The following is a 22810-nucleotide window of genomic DNA, read 5'->3' on the forward strand; positions in this document are numbered from 1 at the left end:
AAGAGGCCCAAAGCTGCAATCAGCCCTGACTGTCTGGAGAATTAAGAGATCCACCCTACCATCGACTCTTACCTAGCGAGCCCAACCCCAAGAATCAAAAGAAATAAAACTGCAAGGCAGAAGAATACGCATGCTCTAAAAAGGCGGACCCAAGGAGTGACCATGCAGAACAGCTCCTGGAAAAGTTTGAATATGCATAGAGAACAGACAGTAAAAATGGTATAAAAAGGACTCACCTCGAGCATCAGGTGTGCTCTTGGCAGAGCGCCAAGGCACCCGGCCGTTATCCCTTTGCTTTATTTTATGTCTCTCTTATTGTCTTTATATTAATCCCTTTAAATTCTCACAGGAGAGTGAACCTCGTTTTTCACATCCTGTTGCTGGGCACTACTGAGAAGAGCCTGGCTTCATCCTCTTGGCACCCTCCCTTCAGATACTTTCAGACATTGATGATGTCCCCTCTCAGTTGTCTCTTCTTGAGGCTGAAAAGGCTCCCTCAGCCCTTCCTCATACGAGACATGCTCCAGTCCCCCAGTCATCCTCACAGCCCTCTACTGGACCCACTCCAGGAGCTCCTATGCCAAAACTGGACACAGTAAAATACCATAGTATTACATTTAAAAATGAGCACAATAGTATTACATTAGAATCACAGAATCATTAAGATGGGAAAAGACCTCCAATATCGTCGAGTCCAACCAGTTGCCCAGTGCTACCAAGCCCACCGCCAAACCATGTCCCCAAGGGCTACATCTGCACAGTTTTGAACACTTCCAGGGATGGTGATTCCACCACTTCCCTAAGCAGTCTGTTTCAATGCCTAACCACCCTTTCAGTGAACATTTTTTTCCTTATATGCAATCTAAACCTCCTCTGGTGCTACTTGAGGCTGTTTTCTTTTGTCCTGTAATTTGTTACCTGAGACATGTGGCTGACCTCCAGCTGTCCACAACCACCTATCTGGTAGAGAGCATTTTATATCTATTTATATATCCAGAGGTTTTTATACTAAAAATAAACATAAAATGCCAAATCAAGACAGTTTTAAAATTTTGTGTATCTTTGATGCTGACGCTGTATTTTCTGAGCTGTCTGTGGATGTTTGGCTATCCAGCTAGTGCTGGTAAACAGATACAAACTTATGTCTTCAATGGAAAAATAAAGCTGTTCACCTCCCTGTCTGATCAACTATCAAGCTGATAACTAGGGGCCTCAGAGCAGTGAAAAGTTAACATTTCCAGGCTTGGAGTTGAGCAGGAGGTAGCAGGGTGTACTCATGGGGGAAAGGCTCACATGGAAATGGGTAGCCAATTGCTTGTTTTAAATATAAACGGCTTCTGTGTAAACAGGCCTAGAAGAACAGATCACATAAACAATGAGAAATGTTGTGAGTAAATTTAAGAAGTACCACAGAAGACAGTGATACATGGGGCAGCAGCGCTTGCACAGCTAGCAGAGATATGTGTTGCAGCCAACAGGTACAGGATGCTTTGAAGTCAGTGCATTCTTGTCAGCAGTGGGAAGTACCTGGTTAGGAAACCAATAATGCTTGCATTGTGTTATTACCTACATATACATGTAACAGATGATCACTGAAAACAGAGGGGATGCAATTGAAGGTCTGCTTGTACATGCTTGTCTTGCTCTTAGAATTGGGTTGGCCTCAGTTTTAACATGAAGTTATTTATTCTGTAAAAAATGTTGATAATACTTTTCATTGTATGCTTATTTAAAGAGTGCTGCAGAACAATCTGACATTATTCATGTTTGACATATGGAAGACGATAGAGAATACAGTATCATACAGTCACCCCAGGACACCATGCATGTTCCATCAATACCCAGTGTCAGTACTTGTCCATCCTGGACAGATCACCTCATATTTTATTAAAATGACAATGCCCAGGGTAAGTGTCTACTCGAATTCTGTCCCATGCTCCTAATCCATTCCCACAGTGACCCATAAGAGGACTGGAAACTGAGCCCAAAAGAAGTTGTTTTACTCATCATAATGCCTTATTATTATTTTGAGGACCAATCTACTATTCTTACTTTTTTCTGCCTTACTACTTTGTCACACTTATGGGCTAACAGCCATTCCTATCCAACCCTAATATTACCAACATACAATCTGTCCACTACTTTGTGCCTAATACAACTTTATCTTGATGTTAGGTCATTAGCCAACGTGCATTCTCAACAGTAGTTAGCATGCAAGCCTAAATCTAGCTGGTCACCTCTATTAGACAGACTTGGTCTAATCCTAGCTAGGGTCCTGTTTCACAACTTGTCCCAAATACTATACCAAATTTTGAATTTTAAAATTCAACCACTCAACTATGTAATAGCCTTGAACCCTCAAAGAGGTTCAAATGGTGAATTATGTCCTGAATGAACACCTTGTCTAACCAGATCTCATTTTAACAAAACCAAACTACCTATGATCCTACCTTTGTGTAGAAGAGTGGTAGAGAGGAGACTCTTGGTCAGGCACAAGAAACATGATACATTATGTGGATGAGTATGATTAGATTTATTGCTAATACAATATCCTAATATTGCCAAAGCAGTATACAATATAAGCATGTCTAAACATATTATAACCAGCTTATATTATAACCAGCTAGAAATGTACATATTCACAGTCTTTGGCCTTACAAAGGCAAGTGGCAAAGCATCAAAGCACCTGTGGAGCTGCTTTAGGATTTTGTCTCTGTCTCTTTAGGATTTTGGTGCTTTTACTTGCCTGTCCACTCACCAAAAGTGAGTGTTCCTCACCTTTGGGCTGGATGTACCCTGCAGGCACCCCTGCCAGGACAGGGGGATCTGCCTGGAAGCTGTCTGCAGCCTGGGAGACCAGTTTGCCCAGTTGGCCCAGTCTCCAGAAGTATTTTAAACACTTTTGCAGGCTGATGTGTGCCAAAGTCAGTCGAAATCATGACAGCTCCCTGTCTCTGAAATGTGTCATTATAGGAACACCCAGACAGTTCCTCTTGGAATGCTCGCTGGGTGTTCTTATCTTAGTATTCTCACTCGGTATTCTTATTTTAGGACAAATCGTATTTCCCATCGGAGACAATTGTAAAGGAGAGGGGGTGTGTGTATGGGACAGGGCTCACCTGAAGACCTGACTAACTTCTCTCTGTCACACTTTGGCAGAGAATCTAGTTATTGGGATGGAGCTGGGAGCAAGGGGTGCTACAGCAGGTCAGGCCCTAGGCAAAGGTCATCCTGCTTTTCCCAAGGGAGCCACGTATCCAGGAGGAGAAACAGTATTGCTGTTAACCCTGGAGCGACTGTACCCAGGTGTGCCTGCCAAGGCATGAACCACTATTAGACTCTGTACTGGGTATCACTGAGCCACACACCTCACCAAACAAAGCAGGAAAGCAGCATTTGCATGAGGATGAAATGACTCGCTTCATCCAGATACAGAAAAAGAAATGCACTTTTCAAAATGCTTGTAAATATCGCAGTACTCTAGCAAAACCACCTTCATCAAAATGATAATTTTAATGTTTATGGCTGAAAAGAAACATTTATGAGAAAAATGGTTAAACTTCAGAGTGTTTTTTCCTAAGTGAGTGCCATTAATTTTAGAAGATAGATGACAAATGACTACAAAGGTATCTTAGAATTCATGGTGTGTTGGGCCTGCCTAGTTCTTCATGCCTTAGAGGACTTTTGACTTCTTAGTAGTGAAAATTGAAAGTGTCTACAACGAAGTGCTATTCAGAAATTACTCTCCCCCTTTTCCTGATGTGCTTGTTAACATGTATATGTCAGAGATGTCCTGCCTGTGTTCTTTGAAAACACCTTCCTCTTCCTGAAAGTGCCAGATGAACTGAGGACTGCAGTGTAACTATAGGGGAATGGGGTTTTTTTCACCCTCTCCCTGCATTTGTATAGTGTCAGTCTGTAGGCAGAATGGTCACTCAAATTTATGGTTTAGTAATTGAGAACAGAAAGAATGATTATTTCTTTCTTTCTTGTTGCTTTCTTTATTCTTATGTATTGATCATATGGATTGCTTTTTTTCTCTTTTGGTAGGGATAAAAAGAAGTATTTTTAACGTGTGAGGCTTTTGATCTTGAAACAGAAAAGTTTGGGTTCTTGGCCAATTTTTATTAAGTTTTTTTAATTGTAATCTAATTTTGTTGGTAAGGAATGTCCTAGAATGTGCTCATCAATAAAACTTAGGGAAAAAAATAAGGAAGGCATAGGGAATGGTCAGAGTGATGGTGTCTACCTTCCCATGTAATCATGACACGTGGTGGAACTCTACCTTCCTCGAATAAACACCTGCCTGCTGGTGGAAAGTAGCGATGGAGTGATTTTGCTTTGTTTGTGTGCATGGCTTTGCTTTACCTATTAAATTGCCTGTGTCTCAACTCACAAGTTTTCTCATTTCTACCCTTCCTGTTCTTCCCTGCTTCCCACAGCAGGGGACGGTGTGAGTGTCTGTGTGGGTCTGAGCTGCCTGCAACCCACAAGTGTGCTTTTTGGCACCCAGTGTGGGGCCAGAGGGGTTGAAGATAACGACAGATTTGATAGGAACGCACTATACTGGATTTGCAGCTGCTACAGCTGTTTAGGCTATTAATTGGCAGGCTCCTGCTCTCACCAGAGGACCTGCTTGCTTTGCTCTATATTAGAATGGAGTGATTGTCCATGGCTGCCGTATGCTGTAGCGCTTATCATCTTACTTTCCTGTGCCTGGGAGCATTTTGATAACAGCACTGGCCACATGCCTGGGCAGACAGATGGCCTGGTCATTGCTGCTGGTTTTGTACTACTGTAGGAATGCTGTAACAATAGTCTGAACTCTGGTTGAAGGGGCCGTGAACTCTGAATAACACCAGGCTGGAGCAGATATACCCCAAAGCGTCTGTGGATAGTGGAGCAGCTACACCCCTGAATAGTAGAATCATGGAATCATTTAGGTTGGAAAAGACTGCTAAGTCCAACACTAAATCATGTCCCTAAGCACCACATCTACATGTCTTTTAAATACCTCCAAGGATGGTGACTCAGCCATGCCCAAATGCTTGACAATACTTTTGAGGAATGTCAGGAAAATTAATCCACAAACACCAGAGTTTTATGTCCAAAAAGGAGACAGAGGAGTCCTGTTACTTTATTCGAATAAAGTGAGAGGTCATGGGGCATTTCCCTTGGGGTCTCCCAAATTGTTAGAGGACGCAGCCTCCTTTTTATCCTAATTTCCCAGCCGCATTTCCCTCTCTCTTTCCCCATTGGCTGAGGTACTTGAGAGGTACAGACTCCCCGAATCACCTAATATAGACCCCCTTCTAATGTATACTCACCTTTTTCTTTTCCCATGGAATTTATGGGTTTTCCCATTGCTTCTTTTGTCTCTCAGTATCTATCTTTACCTACCAGTAAACCCACAGTTTGTTTGTAAAGACAAATCCCTCTCACTCCTTTCATCAATCAGCGGAATTCCTCCTATTGTTTCTTTCACCTCTCAGTATCTAGCTTTTATCAGCAGACCCATAGTTTGTTTGTAAAGACAAATCTATCTCATTTCTTTCAGGAAGAAATTTTTCCTAATAGCCAATCTAAACCTCCCCTGGTGCAATTTGAGGCCTTTTCCTCTTGTCCTGTTACTTGTTACCTGGAAGAAGAGGCCCACCTGGCTACAACCTCCTTTCAGTAGTTGCAGAGAGTGATAAAGCTCCTTCCTAAGCCTCCTTTTCTCCAGGTTAAGCACCCCCAGCTCCCTCAGCCAATTTCTCATCAGACTTGTGCTCCAGACCCTTCCCCAGCTCTGTTGCCCTTCTCTGGACACCCTCCAACACCTCCATGTCTTTCTTGTAGTGAGGGGCCCAGAACTGAACACGGGATTGGAGGTGTGGCCTCACCAGTGCCAAGTACAGGGGGACAATCCCTGCTCTGGTCCTGCTGGCCACACTATTGCTGGGACAGGCCGGGATGCTATTGGCCTTCTTGGCCACCTGGCCACATGCTGGCTCATGTTCAGCTGCTGTTGACCAGCATCCCCAGGTCCCTTTCTGCAGAGCGCCTTTCCAACCAAGGGAAAGTCTGCAACCTGTAAGTCCATCCCAGCATGGTAAGAGGAGGAGTTAATTAAGGAACCTTTTAACCTCGTTTGAAGAGCCCAGGTGTGGGAATTGTAAAGGATACAATGTCTAGCTGTTGTAACTCATTGTTTGAGTTGCGTGGTGTTACGTAGGAGGCGCAACAGCTGAAGCCGCCGTAAGGAAGGGCAAGCTTCACAAGAATCACTGCGGGTGTGACCCAACCTGAATAGGTTTTGGCAACTGGTAGCTCTACACAACACACCTCCTATCCTGAGCAATCACCACAAGAGATGGAACCCCAGTCACGGAAGAAGGGAACTCAATGGGCTTTTTATGGGTGTTGTACAGGGATGGCCCATGGAGTGAGGGAGTGATAGCTGTCTATAAATTAAAGTATGGGGGTGTGTGTGTGTGCATGTGATTAATGAGGAGGTACTGGATAATGTGGGACTTCAGCATGACACAAATGTATAGAATAAGGAGATCGTACTGGTTTGGGCTGCAGTGGAGTTAATTTTCTTCACACCACCGTGTTTAGTATCATGATTTGGATTTTTATATATAATTATAAACATTTTAGATTTAATTATTGTAAGTTGCAGCTCATGCGGTGCTCAAATTTAGAATCAGATCAACATCTGGATAGTTACACATTCATAGTCCTAGTACGCTATGAAGGTACATTTTCATAACAGCCTTCCATTAACCACCAGGTTGAAAAACAGATTTTAAATTGTACTTAAATAAAAAATATGTTTTTTTTTTTTAATTGAATTTGATTCTGTACGTCTGTATACCATCTGTTTTTAAGTAACAGTTATAGCAACTTAAAATCAAACATATAGAGAAGTGGAAAAAAGTTGAGACAAAGGTGGATTGAAACTAAACGGGACAAATCCTCTGACGCTAAATAAGGAAAGCGATCTGAAAACATAGGCGTGACACAGAACACGGAGTAAGAAAACGTCTCCTTTCATATTGGTTTCGTATATTTAACACTTTCTTTGAGGGTAAATTCTCTGGATGACAAGCTTTTAACCAAATAGTTGACTACTTGAGTATTTTTGCATTTTATTGCTTAGCAACGTATTACTTCTAATCTCAATTTAAGTGTTTGCCTAATGCAGTTCTTATCTTGAACAGCCAGGCTCCCTGAACACAGATAATGCTTTTCAGCCTTTGACCTTTCAGAGTAGTTTTCTTGCTTGCTTTGGCTTCCTTCAAACCTAACACTGATGCAAAAGCTGAGATCTCATAAGAAGACCTATGAGCAAAGTACTAGGAACTCTTGAAGAAGGAGTAGCATCTCACTTGCGGCTAACCCAGCTGGGGACGCTGAGGAGGCAGAAGACGCAGACGAGAGGCAGATCTCGGCAAAATGGAGCTTGAGGGTGATATACCCAAGGATCACAGAAGATATTCGGAGCAGATGTCTTTACAACCAGGAGAGTATGTGAAGAAAAAATCCGTCTTTAAATACAAAGTCATCTGTGCTGTAAGTAGGTGCTGCTCTTAGGGGCTGCTAGTTTAACAATTCTCAAATCTGCAGGATTTTTTGAAGTTTCATTGTATTAGTATAATCATTCAGGGTAGCTTGGTAATTGGTAGTTAAAATTTTACTGTGTGAGTGTGTCACTGAAACTGCACTAATTTCACTGGCACATTTCTAAAGTTCTGGTACGTAAGAAGCAATTTTTTTTACGGCAATTTTTGTTGTGATTCATTAACCTGACTGTTCTTTTGCACAGTGAAGACATTGCTTCGATACTTTGTTTTAGATATTGTCTTAAAACAGATGTGTTTGTGGCCAAAGCAACCACAGTTTCTTTTTGCTTACTTTTGTATCTTTAAATTTGTTGTTAACGAAACAGAACATATAGGAAAGTCGTTGGCAAAAAACAATCAGGAAGTAAGGCAAGGGAAAAACCTAATGAAACATTTTGTACAGTATTGTCAGTCTCACATCTCAAATATCATGACAACTCTTTACCTCTTCCCTGAGGCTTTAAGATCCATGCAGCTGCCTTGTAAATAATAAAGTGTAGGCTTTTTGTTAAGCTTTAAACATCTTTTGTTGTATCTTCTGTTTGTGACCACAATAGAAACAAGCATTAAATGTGTGTATATGTTTGCACAAGCTCTTGCATTTGTAAATTGAAACTTAGAGAAAACTACAGGTACTGATTTTAGAAATACTTGCAACTTAATTTTGAAAACAGCCCTATAGAAAAGAGTCAAACTACTACACTTTTCAGCTCTATGTAATCAGAACAATTTCACATAGTACAGTTTCCTATTTAATGCTGCATTGTGCAAGGATTGCATAAAATAAGAGGGAAATACTGAAAACTGTGTTGGTACTACCAACGTTATTTCACCTTAAGAACGAATGTCCCAAAATCAAGGGTATTTGTAAATGTTGTAATAAATGCAGCATCTTATCTGTATACCCGATAGGAGTTTTTGGGTTTTACTTCAGCTGTCTCATTACTTGAAAAAGTGGGAATGTTTGTTGCTGTAATATCTGTACTTCAATTTGTACTTCAGTTTAGTATCATCTATTTATTTCAATTACAAATGGGAGTTTTAATCAAAAAGAAGGGCAAAACCATAGTGACTTCAAGGTGCGAAGTACATGCCCTGGTGATTTGACTTATCTGTGCTCAGTGAAACGAGATCTGTTAGGTTAACCTGGCAGTGTTATCCTCCCTGTCCAGAAAGAGTGGCTGCTGGTCTAGCCCAGATGAACTCCCTGATTTTCAGTCCCTGCTGACTGGATGTAGGATTAAACTGCTGCCTTCACACCTGAGGTCTCTTTTCAAGGGTCTCCAGCATTTCTGTCAATTTGGGCAATCTTTCCACACATCCTTACTCCATCTGTCTCTCTCATCCAGTTCTCTCACCAATTCCATTTCCACTCCTTTTGAGGTACATCTGTACAAAAACCTGTGAGTAAGTAGCAGGAAGAAAGTAAAGGTGAGAAGGAGAAAGTGTAAAGGAAGTAATTATGGCATTTCTAGTGTTTGGTATTGCTTCAGAAAAATACCAGTTGTACACCCACACCTGAGAGCTGAGCAGCCCTCCCTGCTGCCACGCTTCTGCCCAGCACCTGGCAAGGCAGGACAGGCAGCAGCAAAGATCAGGGCACATGCAGTTGTTCTCAGTTCCTTATAGTTGCTGTAGTCTTAAGATAAGAGGCTTCATTACAATAACACTGAGCGTGAGAGTAACCCTCTCTCATTTCTACTTTATTTTTAACCTTAGTATTTCCACTAATCAGTCATCTGATTCCTGGAAATGGCAGAAGACAAAAGAAAGCTCTGAGGCAAAAGTGGGACATAAACTGCCAGTTCATGGTGATTTTTTCTGTGATATGCATTTTCTTTCCCACTATTATCTTGGCGAAGATGAAAGTGCATACACCACAAAATACTCTGTCACTTTTCACTGCACCTTTCAGCCAGCATGCATTGCCATTTGTCTTGGGTGCCTATTGAGCTGATAAAAGCTTCCTCAGTTCTCCCCCAGTCTTCCAAAGTTATGCTGCTTTCTGTTACAGAGTTTCCTTGGGCTGTTAGTCTCTTTCCGATTTCCTCTAACCTTGCTGACAGGGTGACTTATTAGCAGAAGCTGTCGTGTGGGTGAAAATTTTACACTTGCAGCCTCAATCCAGCTAAATCTCTTAGGAGATCCTTATGATCATTCCAGGTAAATACAGAAAATAAGTAAAAGGAATTACCTTTATTTGTACAGATAAAGGATTTGCAAAACAGATAAATACATTGATCCTACTATCTTTTCCCCAGCAAAGATTTCCCCAATTACATCATTACAACTGGCCATAGGTTATAAGTGCAGCATTAGAGCCTCAGATCCTAAGGTTATAATTATCGTGCCTCTCCTATCTTCAGGCTCAATTTTTTGATGAAGTACAGAGAAGAGATTAGTTCTTAAGAAATCATGCATTCATAGAAATATTAATAATAGAGTTAATTTTTAATAAACATAACAGTTTATCACAGTTGTGAATGTTGGTTTCCCTGTGTCTGTGTGACAGGTTCTACTGTGTGCTTTGGTGGCTGTATCCCTGGGACTAGGTTTAGGACTAGGACTCAAGAAGGAGCAAGGTACGTTTATGATACTTTCATCAGCATAATTGCCAATGATCTGGATCTGGTAAAGGCTTTCAGCAAAGGCTCTTTTATGGTGTAATGTAAATGAACTGTGAAAAGTCACCACCTGTGAAAATAAAGTTCTTGAATTTTTCAAGTTGGATTGCATAAAAACTAAACACTGAAAATCTATACTTGAAAAACCTGTCCTAAACAACCAAGTGCCTTGCTGATCTTTCCAGAAATGTGAAACCTAGTCACAGCATGTTTGGAAGTTTTATTACATTAACACTTTCAGAAAATTTGAGATATGTGTTATCTTACTACATATAATGTCTTGCAATTATTTAAACAGTATTTTGTGAGAGAAATGTCATTGGATCATCTTCAGGACTCATGCTTTGAATATATTTGGCATAGTTCAGGTAGCTGATTCTAACACTGATTATGAATATTCTTTGAAAACTTCAGTTTCTGTAAAGCTACAGTAAAAAGGGGATAGTGGCTTGATTGGGTGGAACGGTATTTTTTACTTAGTTACTAACACTAGTTAGTGTTTTGATGTCAGGGGGTCATTCTAGGTGAGAACAAACAAACACAACACATTGTGAATTAATACTTCCTTTAGAATCAAAGCAAGAGTAATCCCACACTGGAGGAGTTCAAGAAAGCAGAGTCTCTTTCTCATTGCTAATCAACACATCTTGTACTTGTTTACCTAGTAGTTCATCAAGTCTTAGATCCTTCTGAAGTCTTTCAATACCATGGGCCTAGCAAATAAGATGAAGTGGAACCATAATTGTTTTTTCATCATTTGAAAATCATTTTAGCTCTACAAAATGATTTGTAGAGCATGGACTCTACAAAGTCGATACTAAAGCCCAAATTTGTAGGCAGTGCATCCTGCAAAAGCATGAAATGAACCTTGTGGCAATTATAAGGGAATTGCCCTAGCAAACCTGAGTAGATAGTTATACCTTTTCCTGTCCAACAGTGTGAGGGGAGAAGAAAACTGGAAATGCAGGAGGTCAGCATGGTTCAAATAGTATTTCTGGAGTACAGAGAATGTGGACACCGGGCTTGTCCATGTGGAGGCTGGTGTGGAACTGCAAGTGATCTTTGGAGATCGAGGGATGTCTTCAGGTGTCCTCAGGAGACCCAGAGCTGTTCCTTCACCCTGCACGAAGGTGTCAGAGCTGTGCTGAGGAATACAGCTTCCACCGCCAGGCCCCTCATTTGGACCCTTTTCTTTCTTTTAATTAAAACAACCAAACCTACAGATTTTTAAGGGACCTTTTAACAATAAAGTAGCAGAGATATTTCCAGGGTCCTGAGTGCACTAATAAGCTTTATGGTTTGTGTCCAGATGGCTTTTGAATGTCTCCAGGAAAGGAGATTCCCCCAGGCTGCCCCCACCCTGCCCGGGCCCCAGGGGCCACCTCCCCTGTCCCACCACTGACCCAGCAGGGCTGGCCTCTATCTCCCCACAGCCTTGCCCTGCCCATCCATGAGTTCTGCTGAGCCAGGCCCAGCCACAGGCCAACAGCCTGGCCTTGACCTGTCTCTTTTGCCAGGGAAGGGCCCAGCACCTGGTGTGGGGCTGCCCTGCTCCAGGCTGGAGTGGTGGGATGGGTCCTGGTTGCTGCTCCCTGCCCAGATGCCCCTGGGGAGCCCCCGTGGCTCTGGTGCCCAGCCCTGAGGAGGCTTCCATCCCACGCAGGCATATTACAGAACATCCAAAGTGGGAATCACTCTTCCTCTTTTGTTTCAGACTGAGAAATGAGCAGGGGAAATGGCAGTCTCCTCTTCCTCATGCTGGCAGTGTGGGACACCCTGGCATTGCCTCCTGTGCCAGTGGTTTTGGAGAGACCTGTTGCAGAAACAGCTCTGCCCCAGGCTGTGGACCAGCATAGTCCCAACAGCTGTCAGGACCTTCAGCACCCAGAGGGATTCCTACAGCCTTGCTTGCACCTTGCTGGCCTGTGTGCTAGTGACCGTATTGGAAAATGGCTAGGGAATTGGATTTGGGAAATTATTCAGCACATTTCTCCCTGCAGCCCATATCCATGACCCGTTTAACAGACCTGCCTGGGACAGGGTTATCTGAGCACTCAGCCTTGCTGCCTTCTCCTTACAGTCAGCTGCAGACACAAGTGCAATGAGCCACACAGGAACGGCGTGCCCGGCTGCCAGTGTGACAGCGGCTGCAAGGAGCGTCAGGATTGCTGCTGGGACTATGAGGACACCTGTGTGGAGCCGAGTAAGTCACCCTACAGGCAGTGCTCACTGGTGTCCATTTTATTTTGAATTTGTTTTTTCATGTGACTGTAATAGAAAATGGGTAATTCTCATGTTTGTGCAGATACACAGAAGTCATGTCACATTTCCTAGGGAGGGAAATGTGACAAAAATCACAAAATCACAGAATGGTTAGGGTTGGAATGGACCACTGGAGGCCATCTAGTCCAACTTCCTGCTCAAGCAAGGTCCTAGGGCACACTGCTGAGGCTTGTGTCCACACAGCTTTTGAATGTCTTCTGGAAAGGAGATTACACAACCTGTCTGGGCAACCTTTCCAGCGTTCCGGTCACCCTCCCAGTAAAGTTATTCCTGTTCAGGTGGGTGTGGCAGATTCAAGCTGCCTCGGTACTCAGGTGGCTAGAGGGCTGTAACTTGATGACATGACAGTACACAAAATCTTCCTGCATCTTTCTCAAATCAGATCCCGGTATTTTTGTCCCTTATGGGTAACCAAAGCATTTGCCACACGTATTTCATGGCACATATAAAGCTGAAGATGAGCATGAGCAGAAATCATGAGTTATCTTTAAGCAGGGCCCTTGAAGCAACCCTGTTGTGCCAGTACCTCTTGCACTTTTGAAAATAAGGGGGCGTTTCCCAGTCGGCTGTGCTCTCCAGCCTCGTGCATTCCTTGGTGGGTGCCTGGGATCAGAGGAGTCCACTTGTCTTCAAGGGGAACAGCCTGGTTCTGCATTGAGGGCAGGCTGCTCTCCAGTTACTGTCTCTGCTTTCCCAGCAGCTGTTCAGATATTTCTTCATCCTATTTCTTTTTCTGCCTACTTCAGCCCTTACTTCTCTTTTTTTTTTTTTGCTCTCTGCTGGAACTCATATGCAAAAGCATGAAAAACGTCAGTTTGCTTCTCTTTCTTCTCTGTAAAAGAAATATGGAGTGTTTTTTTGGTGTTTTTTTTCCCTAGATGTTTTTGGAAAGATGGAAGGCATTGAAGGAGATGACTTGGGGGATACCTTTGTAAAATAAATTATGTTATGACTCTGTGTTACGGTTCAATGGCCAAAGAAATAGGCTTTTTCTGTTAAATGAAATCTTGAGTTTTCTTTCCAGAGAAAACTTATAAAACAACTCAAACGGTATATATAAACAACAATTTTTTTTTTTCTTTACCTGTTTGGGGGGTTTCCATGCAAAGAAGTTTACATGAGGTTCTGTGAACTGAATCATAATTTTTTTCTTGGAATTTTCAGCCCGATCTTGGAAGTGCACTAATTTCCGTTGTGGTGAGACAAGAATACCTGGAAGTTACTGTTCTTGTTCTGATGACTGCTTGCAGAAAAAAGACTGCTGTGTAAATTACTACAGTGTTTGCAGAGGTAAATCAAAAGTCAAAATGTTTTAAATATAAATTATTTTATGAAATAGATAGATGGTCAAACATTGAAAATATAAAGGTAGATGAATTTGTTTCTCAAGACTAGATTCTGACTGACATTTTGAAAAATTTATGTTTTGAGGTGAATCTTTTGGTATTTTTGACTGTGAAAAAGACAGTTTCTGCAGAACACTGTGAATTGTGTCGTTCTTGAGAAAGACAGAATGATTTGGATACTGCAGAAGTATACCACATGTGGAGGCTTTGGGTTGTTTCCTTTCTTTCTTTTGTTTTTTTCCTTTGTTTCCCCCCAAAAGAGATGGAGACAATCTGAAGTACATATTGTAGTAATCATCCCTAATCTACAATTTCCCATCCTTTTTATTATAAATCTGTTTTTGGAATGGACTTATTATGTTTTACTTATTTTTGAATATCTTTGTTCATGGCTAATTGTTTCATACTGGCTCCAGCTAAACACATGAAGAATAGCACTGGTATAATTCAGTTACAGGAATGGTACTTGAGGAATATGCTGGTGACATAGTATCTGTTATCAGAATTCCTTTATGCTGTGGAAGGCAATAAATTTAAGGCAACTCCTGCAAAATTATTGTTACCTAAATGCAAAATAAAGCTAAAAGGGGTTAAACCACAACACAGAGAAAGAAAAGAAGTGCTAAAGGCAGCCCCATTCTTCTCTCTAAGTGTGTCAATGGTGCACAGAAAATAAAAAAGGAATAAGTAGTCCAGTGTGGTCAGGATACAGTTTGAATATTTTTTCATTTAAAACCCAATAAAAGCCCAAGCTTTCATAGTGTTTTCTTCTCCGTTTTGTTTGTTTGCTTGTCTGCGTAGTATGTGTGCTTTGTTTTTAACTTACAGTTGTGAGCACTAGTCCTTTCAGGGTTTGAGGGGCTAATAGGTTGCACCAAATTGTTCCTAAAGGTATCTTTAGTCCTACATTTCTGTTGAAGCAGAAAATATTACAAGAAGAGCTTTAAAAAGATCATCCATGTAGCTGCTTTTTTTGGTGGTGGTGGGGGGGGGCCGTGTCAGTGCTAACTCAGGATTTTTTTTTCCTTTTAGGTGAAATATCTTGGGTAGAAGAACCATGTGTGCCAATTGAAACTCCTCAGTGCCCAGTAGGGTAGGATAAAGGAATTTCTCTTCTTAGCAAATAAAATCTTTGAGACAGTCAGAAATACTCCAGTGTTCTGAAACAGGTTTTCATATTTATGGAGAGTAAGGTCCCTGCCCTGAGCAATATTCTGTAGAAATTGTTTGTGGCTAGGAATGTTTGTTCTTTCTAAAACCTTTGTCATCTTGTTCTACATTCATTGATCATTTACAGTTTAGAGCAGAGTACAGGAGTTCAAATTCAGATTGAAATTCAGTTTGCAAAGACCTGGAAAAATTGTTAGAGTTATCTCAAGATTCATTTATCACAAATTGGTCATAGTCCATTTCATGTTACCATATTGTATCTTTGACAATTCAGATAAGTCACCTTATGCAGTCTGTAATAACTGTTAGAATCCATGATTGCAGTTCTTTAGGCAACAGGGTTGTTTGGGGGTTTTTTTGCTCCAATTATTTACAGGAAGAAAGGTGTGTTGAAAAGGGAGCTATAAAGTAGCTGTATATCTACAAATGCTGAAACAATTTTGCTATTTGTGCAGTTTTTCAGAATCATAGGTAGAGGCTAGGCAGAAACACCATTTAAAAGTTGTCCTTGAAGAAAAATGAATTAATTTCTGATTCAGTTATGGTACTTGTGATATTATCCATTATTTTCTTTTATTTTACTGCCAGTTTAGTTTAATTATAATAGTAAGACCATTAAAGTTGTGGCTTCTTTGTGAGTTCCTGCATGCACCTCCCAACATAGGTATAAAAATACACTTTTTAGGTTAACAAATAGCTTGCTGAGTTAACGCAGTTTCATAGGCTAAAGCTTGGAAAGTAGTGGAGGGAGGCTTCTTTAAGTGCTGTAAACAGCGTTGCTATATAAAGATCCATTTAATTTCCGATTCAAACCAGTAAGCTGTTTTATGCAGACTGTTTTTATACAGACTACTGATGCTAGTGTGCTTCTGTGTTTTGGAAAGACCACTTTTAATAAGAAACTAACTGGGTTAGTGATCACTGCCTGATGTCAATGTGTAACTTTTTGTTAATATTATCACTGAAAGGATTACTTGTATTTTATTCCTACGGTATTTCTTACCAGGAGGATTGTATATTTGCTCTCAATATTGAACTATTTCTTTATCTCACACAATGATATTAATTCTGGGATGTACATGAATATTCTAGATCCTGCTTATAAAAGCTGAATTTATATTGTTAGAATCTTAACAAGTCACCAACTCTCCAAACGTCTTTATGATGATAAACTTATATTTTCTTGTAGATTTACTCGCCCACCACTTATCCTTTTTTCAATGGATGGGTTTAGAGCAGAATATTTGCAAACTTGGAGTTCCTTGCTGCCAAATATTGAAAAACTCAGTAAGTTTCCAAGGGTGTTTTCACTGTTTTCTTTAAAAGTCTGCATGCAACCTCTCTGGTCCCCTTTGCTACTGTCATGCATATGTGTTGCTCAGCAATGAAAAAAATCACAAATTAAGTCTCTCATCAGTTGTATATTTTCATTATTATATGTTCTGCATTGCTTCTTGTATCTGAGTGCACAGCAAACATGACTTTTTTTTTAACAAGGCCTCTAATATTTGTCAGCAGCTTTTTATTAAATACACAGTTTGAAATAAACATTAAAATACAGTTTAAAACTGAGAAAAAGTTCCAGATAAGAATTTTCCGCATTCTTGGTACTGCATTAAAAAGTTGCTAAATAGCTGATAAGGAGCTGAACATTAAAGTACAGTACTAAGAGGAAATGCATTGTGTTATTGGGAAATTTTCCTCAAAGATTCATTTTCTCAAGTCAGATATTTTAAGATGTTAGTATGTTGAAATTATTGCAGTAAGGCTCAAGTAACCATTTTCCAGTATTTCTGAATATTGTGAGGAAGAGTAAGTTGGATATCTTCAGTTTGTGCTATAAAGGGCTCTAAAAAGTGAGATCCATTAGTGCACATGTGGTTAAAATTTCCTGAATATTTTGGAGCTCAGATCTCCAGATACTTTGTACCTGGACAAAATGTCTGCATATTTATTAATTTCTTCTCAGCAGCAATAGTCTAAATTGACAGTATTTTTATCAGTTCTGAGTACATTACATTGTGTTTCTATTTGAAAATTTCCCATGGATATTATGATGTACTACATTTTACTGAATAGTTAACAATCTTGTTTGTGGATAATGAGAGTATCCAGAAACTTGAAGTTGAACCAATGTGGAAACCTGACTTCTCGGGCAAATGGTTTATTCTCTGAAGTCATTCTGACTGGAAGGAATTGAATCAGTGGAGGAATCATGAATTTTGAAGTCAGTAGCCAGTTCCAGTCTTTTGAAACAAGGTGAAAAGGAAATGCCAAACTGGCAAAAGGGATGAATACCATGCTATGTCTATGTTTCCAAGAAATCCTTTGAAACAAGGAGAGGTCTAATTCAACATTGCTCATATTTGTGGTCAATTTGAGCAATTGTTTATGCACACTCGTGCTTATATTTCTCAGAAATCTACAGGAAAGGGAAATACCTTTATTTGCAAAAGAACAAATGTAGTGTTGATTCATGGCATAAAATCTTTCCTCTCTATTAACTCCTTTAACCTAGAACATTCAGTAGAGCTAATCAAGCTAGTTGTTATAGAATATGTACACTATTGATATAGATCCTTTATAGATCCTTCCATAGAAAATTTTGCTGAATTTCTCATGTCTTTATAAATTATTCAGCCCTTCTTCAAACACTCTCTAAGCCTTTTTTTTAAATCTGTATCACATTGGAATAGTTTTGTTGAAAAATTTCACACTTTCATTGTTTAGGTTGCTTAGTTAAGATCAGCTTCTCTTCTTTGACTGAAATGCTCTACATCAATTAATGTGTGTTTGAGCATGAATGAAATAATCATCTGGTTACAGCTTAATATAGGACTTTGTACATGTGAGTTAGATGTAAAAACAGCATTAAGGCATCTTCCAGTCTTCACATTTTTGTTTTGTGGGTAAATAAGTTGGATCCTACAGTGGATTTAGACACTACAGATATTTGTGTGCTGAGTACCTTTGATTGATGAAAAATAATGCAATGTTTGGAGATACAGGTAGGACACCTGGAGTGGGATTTACTCCAGGGCAGGAAACCTGGGGAGGGGTTCACTCCAGGACAGAGCACCTACATTTAGACATATTCTTGGAAATGTCTGCATGTGAGATGTCTACTTGCTCACTGAAGTCAGTGCCTTTATGGTTAATACAGTCTGCATAGTGCAGTGCAAGAGCCTAGAGGACAAGTCAGCTCAATCAACAGAAGGAGGGTGCCACAGGACAAATTGTTGCCTTAATCTGTGTTTTTAGTATACTTCAGAGTGCCATGGCCTTCAATAGCTGTGTCAGGAGAACACAGATCTTGAAGAGATTTGCATCAAAACTGTCAACTTTCATGCAGATGTCTTGAACATCAGAGGGTTTCTCAAATGACACCTGGCTCTAGTGCTTAAGCCACTGAGTCCTTCCCTGCTTGTCACCAATCAGCTCTGCAGAGTATCTTGTTTGGTCTGACCTCAGGCTTCATTCTCATTGCATAAACATGCATATCTAGGCGACTTAGGATCTCAGAAGCATCTGAGAAATTTACTTGGGTTGGCAGACAGGATGTAGAAGCAGCATCTGAAGGCCCAACAGGATCATCAAAGATTTCTCAATGGACCTCAGGCCCCGAGGCTTTAGGCAGCTGAATTGGGCATCCAGGTCCACTGACTGCATCGGGACAGTAAGCTTAGCTCACAAGGAGGCACCAGGATTGTATGAGTCTTGTTTTGGAGTGACATTTCTCCATCTAAAACTGCAGGAACTGATTGTAGTGATTTTTGTTTGTTTGTTTTTAAGACTCTTTGTTTTCAATTAAAAAAAAAAAAAAATGTATATTAATACCTTGATCTGTTGCAGAAACATGTGGCACACATTCAAAATACATGAGAGCTGTTTACCCCACAAAAACCTTTCCAAACCACTATACTATTGTAACAGTAAGTGAGAATTTTTGTTTTTCCTTTTCATAATCTGGATAACACAGAAAGGATTTTGTGGTGCCTGTCTTTTAGTGGGACATGAGAACTCATGCTATAGATATAAAAAAGAGAGAGATGCTGAGATGGTACACACAGGCATGATCTGTGTGGCTACACGTGTGCTATCTGACCCTGGCCTGTGAGCCGGTTATTCCTGATCCTTGTCAGTCTAACTGGGTATGGGTGAGCATGGGTAAGGACACAGCCTTTTGATGATAGCATTTCTTAGGGTGGGTTTGGCAGCTGATAAACAGCCACATGACATACAGGGTACCTAATCTATAGCACATCAGATTTTAATTGGGCTGGGAAGGAAATATGGAAGCTGGGGAATTTGATGGGCACACTGAATTCATTGGCAGGAAGCGTATGATTTGTATGAATTAGGAAAGTGTTCTATGATAAAACAGTTCTTTCAAAATTGCAACATTGCAGCAGTGTGCATTGAAACGTAGTTTAGGGTCCATTTGACTTTTGGACTAAGCATTTTATTTTGTTTATTTTCATTTTACAGGGATTGTATCCAGAATCTCATGGTATCATTGATAACAACATGTATGATGTACACTTGAATGCGCATTTCTCACTTTCAGGGGAGGAAAAATTCAAACCTGCATGGTGGAAAGGGCAACCAGTAGGTTTGTTTCTCATATGGTATTTATGTCCAGAGTGGTTTGTGTCATATAATAAAACAAAACAAAAAGGGAGTAACTATCAAAACGGTGCAATATATTTGCAGCAAGTACTAGCTAACCTGTAGGCTTCATATAATTGGCTGCCTACAAAATAGTTTGCTTGTTATGGAAGTAAAAGGACTCTTAAAGTGTTAATTCTGAGATGTAAAATTTTTGTGGCAGTTAGTAAAAAAAGACTGAAATATTTTGGCTAGCACTGGAATGGACTTCTTGCCATAGGGAGCCATAGTAAATTTTTGGTATGGTTTGATTTTGGGGTATTTTTTTTCTTTGTCTTTTGACAACTTGCTACAAAATGAAATTGGTTTCCAAATTACATCTATTTACAAATACACCTATATCTATTTGCAAATGTCCAGGCATTTAAAAGCAAGGAAGGGAGTACCAAAGAACTTAATTTCTGAAAAAAAAGTCAATTATATATAACATAAGGCACATTTCATAGCAACCCCAAATTTTACCTATGGTTATGATTAATATTATTAATTTACTAGAAATATCAATCTCTAATAATGGTGCTGAAAAAACCCCAAACATATGCAATATATAGTATACCTACTTAATCTACATTTATGTATGTGTGTCTGTGTGGTCATGTTTATAGTACACTCAAATACCCAGGTTTTGGTGCTCTTTTTTTCCTGAAGGATTCCATCATGTTTGTAACACAGCCAGAGCTACACTTTTTAGGATTAACAGAAATATGCCCTCTTATAATAAAATCATATAATTAGAATCTATATCTGAAATAGAAATAGACACAAAACAAAAAATTGAAACTAGTAGAATAGAATATTTCAGTTGGAATGGACTTACAGTGATCATCTAGTCCAGCTGCCTGACCAACTCAGGGCTGGCCAAATGTTAGATCACATTTTTAAGGGTGTTCTCCAAATGCCTCGTGAACACTGACAGGTATAGGGCAGCAACAACCTCTTTAGGAAGCCTGTTCCAGTGTTTGACATTGTATGTGTTAAAAAATGTTCCCTAATGTCAAGTCTGAATATCCCTAAGGCAGCTTCTTCCATCTTCATGATCCTGGGATTTGCCACAGGAAAAATGATCACTGCCCATTGCCAGTTATGGAAATACCTATATGATTTTTTTCTATGCTGAGAATATCCAAGAAATGACAACATCATTGTTTCCACACTAATTTTTCTTCAGAATGTGCATGTAGGAAACAAAACTTCAGATCAGATATGGTCATTAGGTAGCTATGTGATGTGTGAGAGGAGAAGTAAAAATGCATGCTTGCAGCACGTTTCTACTTTTGTGATCTGAGGTCCTCCAGTGGTGACAAAAAATCATTTGTTTGTATCTTTACCCAAAGGTCTGGCTGACAGCAATGTACCAAAATTTGACAGCAGGCACCTTCTTCTGGCCAGGCTCTGATGTTCCAATTGAGGGAACATACCCCACCTTGTACACCATATACAATGGGTAAGATTTTATAGGGCTTGTACTAAATTCCTGAAGATTACTCCAAAAATCCAGACTGCTATTTGACAGTTGAAGGAAATGAAATACAAGATTTTTAAACAAGTCTGACAGATAAGTGCCATGCCACATCATCCTGGCTATGTCATGGAACTACCAAAAATGCTTGAAATTTTCAAAACCAGTCAGAGGATTCACAATGAAGAAGTCAAATGGTACTGTATATTCTGCTCTTCTAGACATTTTGGAAGTTTCAGCCAACTGCAAAACAGTAGGAGAGCATCCTGGAACTGATTAGTAGCCACCGCTAAGTTGCACCAATGATTGCCATATTTCCATGAATAAAATCAACAGATATTATGTAGCTCTTTAAAAATACTTGCAGTTGACAATAAGCTTACAGATAACCTATACCCTAAGACAGTGAACACAAGCTAGGAAGCCATGGCAAGAGGCTATGGGAGACAGAAATTAATTGAAGAGAGAATGCTGGATAGGGAAGCTACTGAAGGCAGAGGGGCTCTAAATCAATTTCCTCTGGCCTTGCTTGCATGTTTGGTAATGTGCACACAGCTGTTGAATCATAGTTCTTGTATGGCTTTTTCTAGTCCGTTCAAAGGTTACACATGTGAAATTGCCTTCATAGTTTTTGTGACATTGTTTTTGTTGTGGGTTTTTTTCTGTTTGTGTTTCTTGCAGTTTGTTTTGCTATGGAAGGCATTGATATTAGTAAACTATTTCTAGATTTTTGATGATTGTGATGACTGCAGTGTATTTCCCATGATTCTTCACATTTAGAAAGATAATCAAAAGCAAGCATAGAACTGTAAGTCTCTATAGATAACAGACTTTGCAGTGATGTGTAGGATTGGTACTCAGAAAACACCTGAGTACTGTAAGTAACTAACACACAGCTTGTGCGTGACTTTGAGGGAAAGCAGAGCTATTTAATGGGTGAATTCTCTCATCAGAAACAAAGCATGATCTCACAAAGACTTCGATGGGATTATTACTTACTTTTAAAATATGAAAATCCAATGCTTATACATACTGAAAAGAATAAAAATTATTCTACCTTGTATTTCAAGTTTATTTCCTGAACTTAAAATATCTTTTTTTGCATGTATTTATAAATATACAAGTAGTCCCACCAACACAGATTTGTGTTTGTAAAATCAGGGTCTGTCTAATTCGCCACTTAAAGTGACTTACATTCAAATAAAAATGGGACTAATAAAATTAATTACTGTACCTTGTTAAAATGCATCATTCTTAGTTCCAGATCTATGACTTTAATATATGACTAGAGTATGGACACTTTCTCTGTATCTAGGAATTAGAAGTGGATGGAAAGTCTTGTTAACATCGTATTTTTTTTTCTTCTTTTCAGTTCGGTTCCATATGAAAAGAGAATTTCAGGAATACTGAAATGGCTTGATAATGCCCAACCTGAGAGGTAACACTTTGTAATACCTTACCTGCTTTGTGAGACTATAGCTTAGCTTTTAATGCTTAGAAATGGAAATTTCTGTCGGTGTTTGTGAAACATGGAATCTTCCTCACCATTTCAAATGATTATTTGCTGAACTTAAGCCTGTTCTGTAAGTATAGCTGTGATAAGACTGTAGGTACAAAAGATTAAAAAGTGAACATATATCTGAACAGGAC

At 39.8% G+C, this 22810-nt stretch overlaps 1 protein-coding gene across 3 annotated transcripts in view; it reads left to right on the top strand.

Moving 5' to 3' along the window:
* Positions 1 to 7100: 7100 nt before the first annotated feature.
* The window catches only part of ENPP3 (ectonucleotide pyrophosphatase/phosphodiesterase 3), a 37135-nt gene continuing 21425 nt past the window's right edge, over positions 7101 to 22810 (top strand). Inside the window, exons 1-10 of one of the 3 annotated variants that reach the window (XM_008637965.2) lie at positions 7101 to 7560; positions 10123 to 10192; positions 12315 to 12437; positions 13682 to 13807; positions 14896 to 14956; positions 16223 to 16320; positions 18886 to 18965; positions 19522 to 19641; positions 21036 to 21145; positions 22533 to 22598. In XM_008637965.2, coding sequence (XP_008636187.2) covers positions 7444 to 7560; positions 10123 to 10192; positions 12315 to 12437; positions 13682 to 13807; positions 14896 to 14956; positions 16223 to 16320; positions 18886 to 18965; positions 19522 to 19641; positions 21036 to 21145; positions 22533 to 22598 — 971 coding nt within the window. In that variant the 5' untranslated portion in view covers positions 7101 to 7443. Of the gene's footprint in view, positions 7561 to 10122; positions 10193 to 12314; positions 12438 to 13681; positions 13808 to 14895; positions 14957 to 16222; positions 16321 to 18885; positions 18966 to 19521; positions 19642 to 21035; positions 21146 to 22532; positions 22599 to 22810 lie in introns of those variants that run through there. The other 2 variants (XM_017739786.1, XM_017739787.1) reach the window with 2 other exon arrangements.

The sequence above is a fragment of the Corvus brachyrhynchos genome, unplaced genomic scaffold (assembly GCF_000691975.1).
Source record: "Corvus brachyrhynchos isolate BGI_N302 unplaced genomic scaffold, ASM69197v1 scaffold14, whole genome shotgun sequence".
In the NCBI taxonomy this organism is placed as follows: domain Eukaryota; kingdom Metazoa; phylum Chordata; class Aves; order Passeriformes; family Corvidae; genus Corvus; species Corvus brachyrhynchos.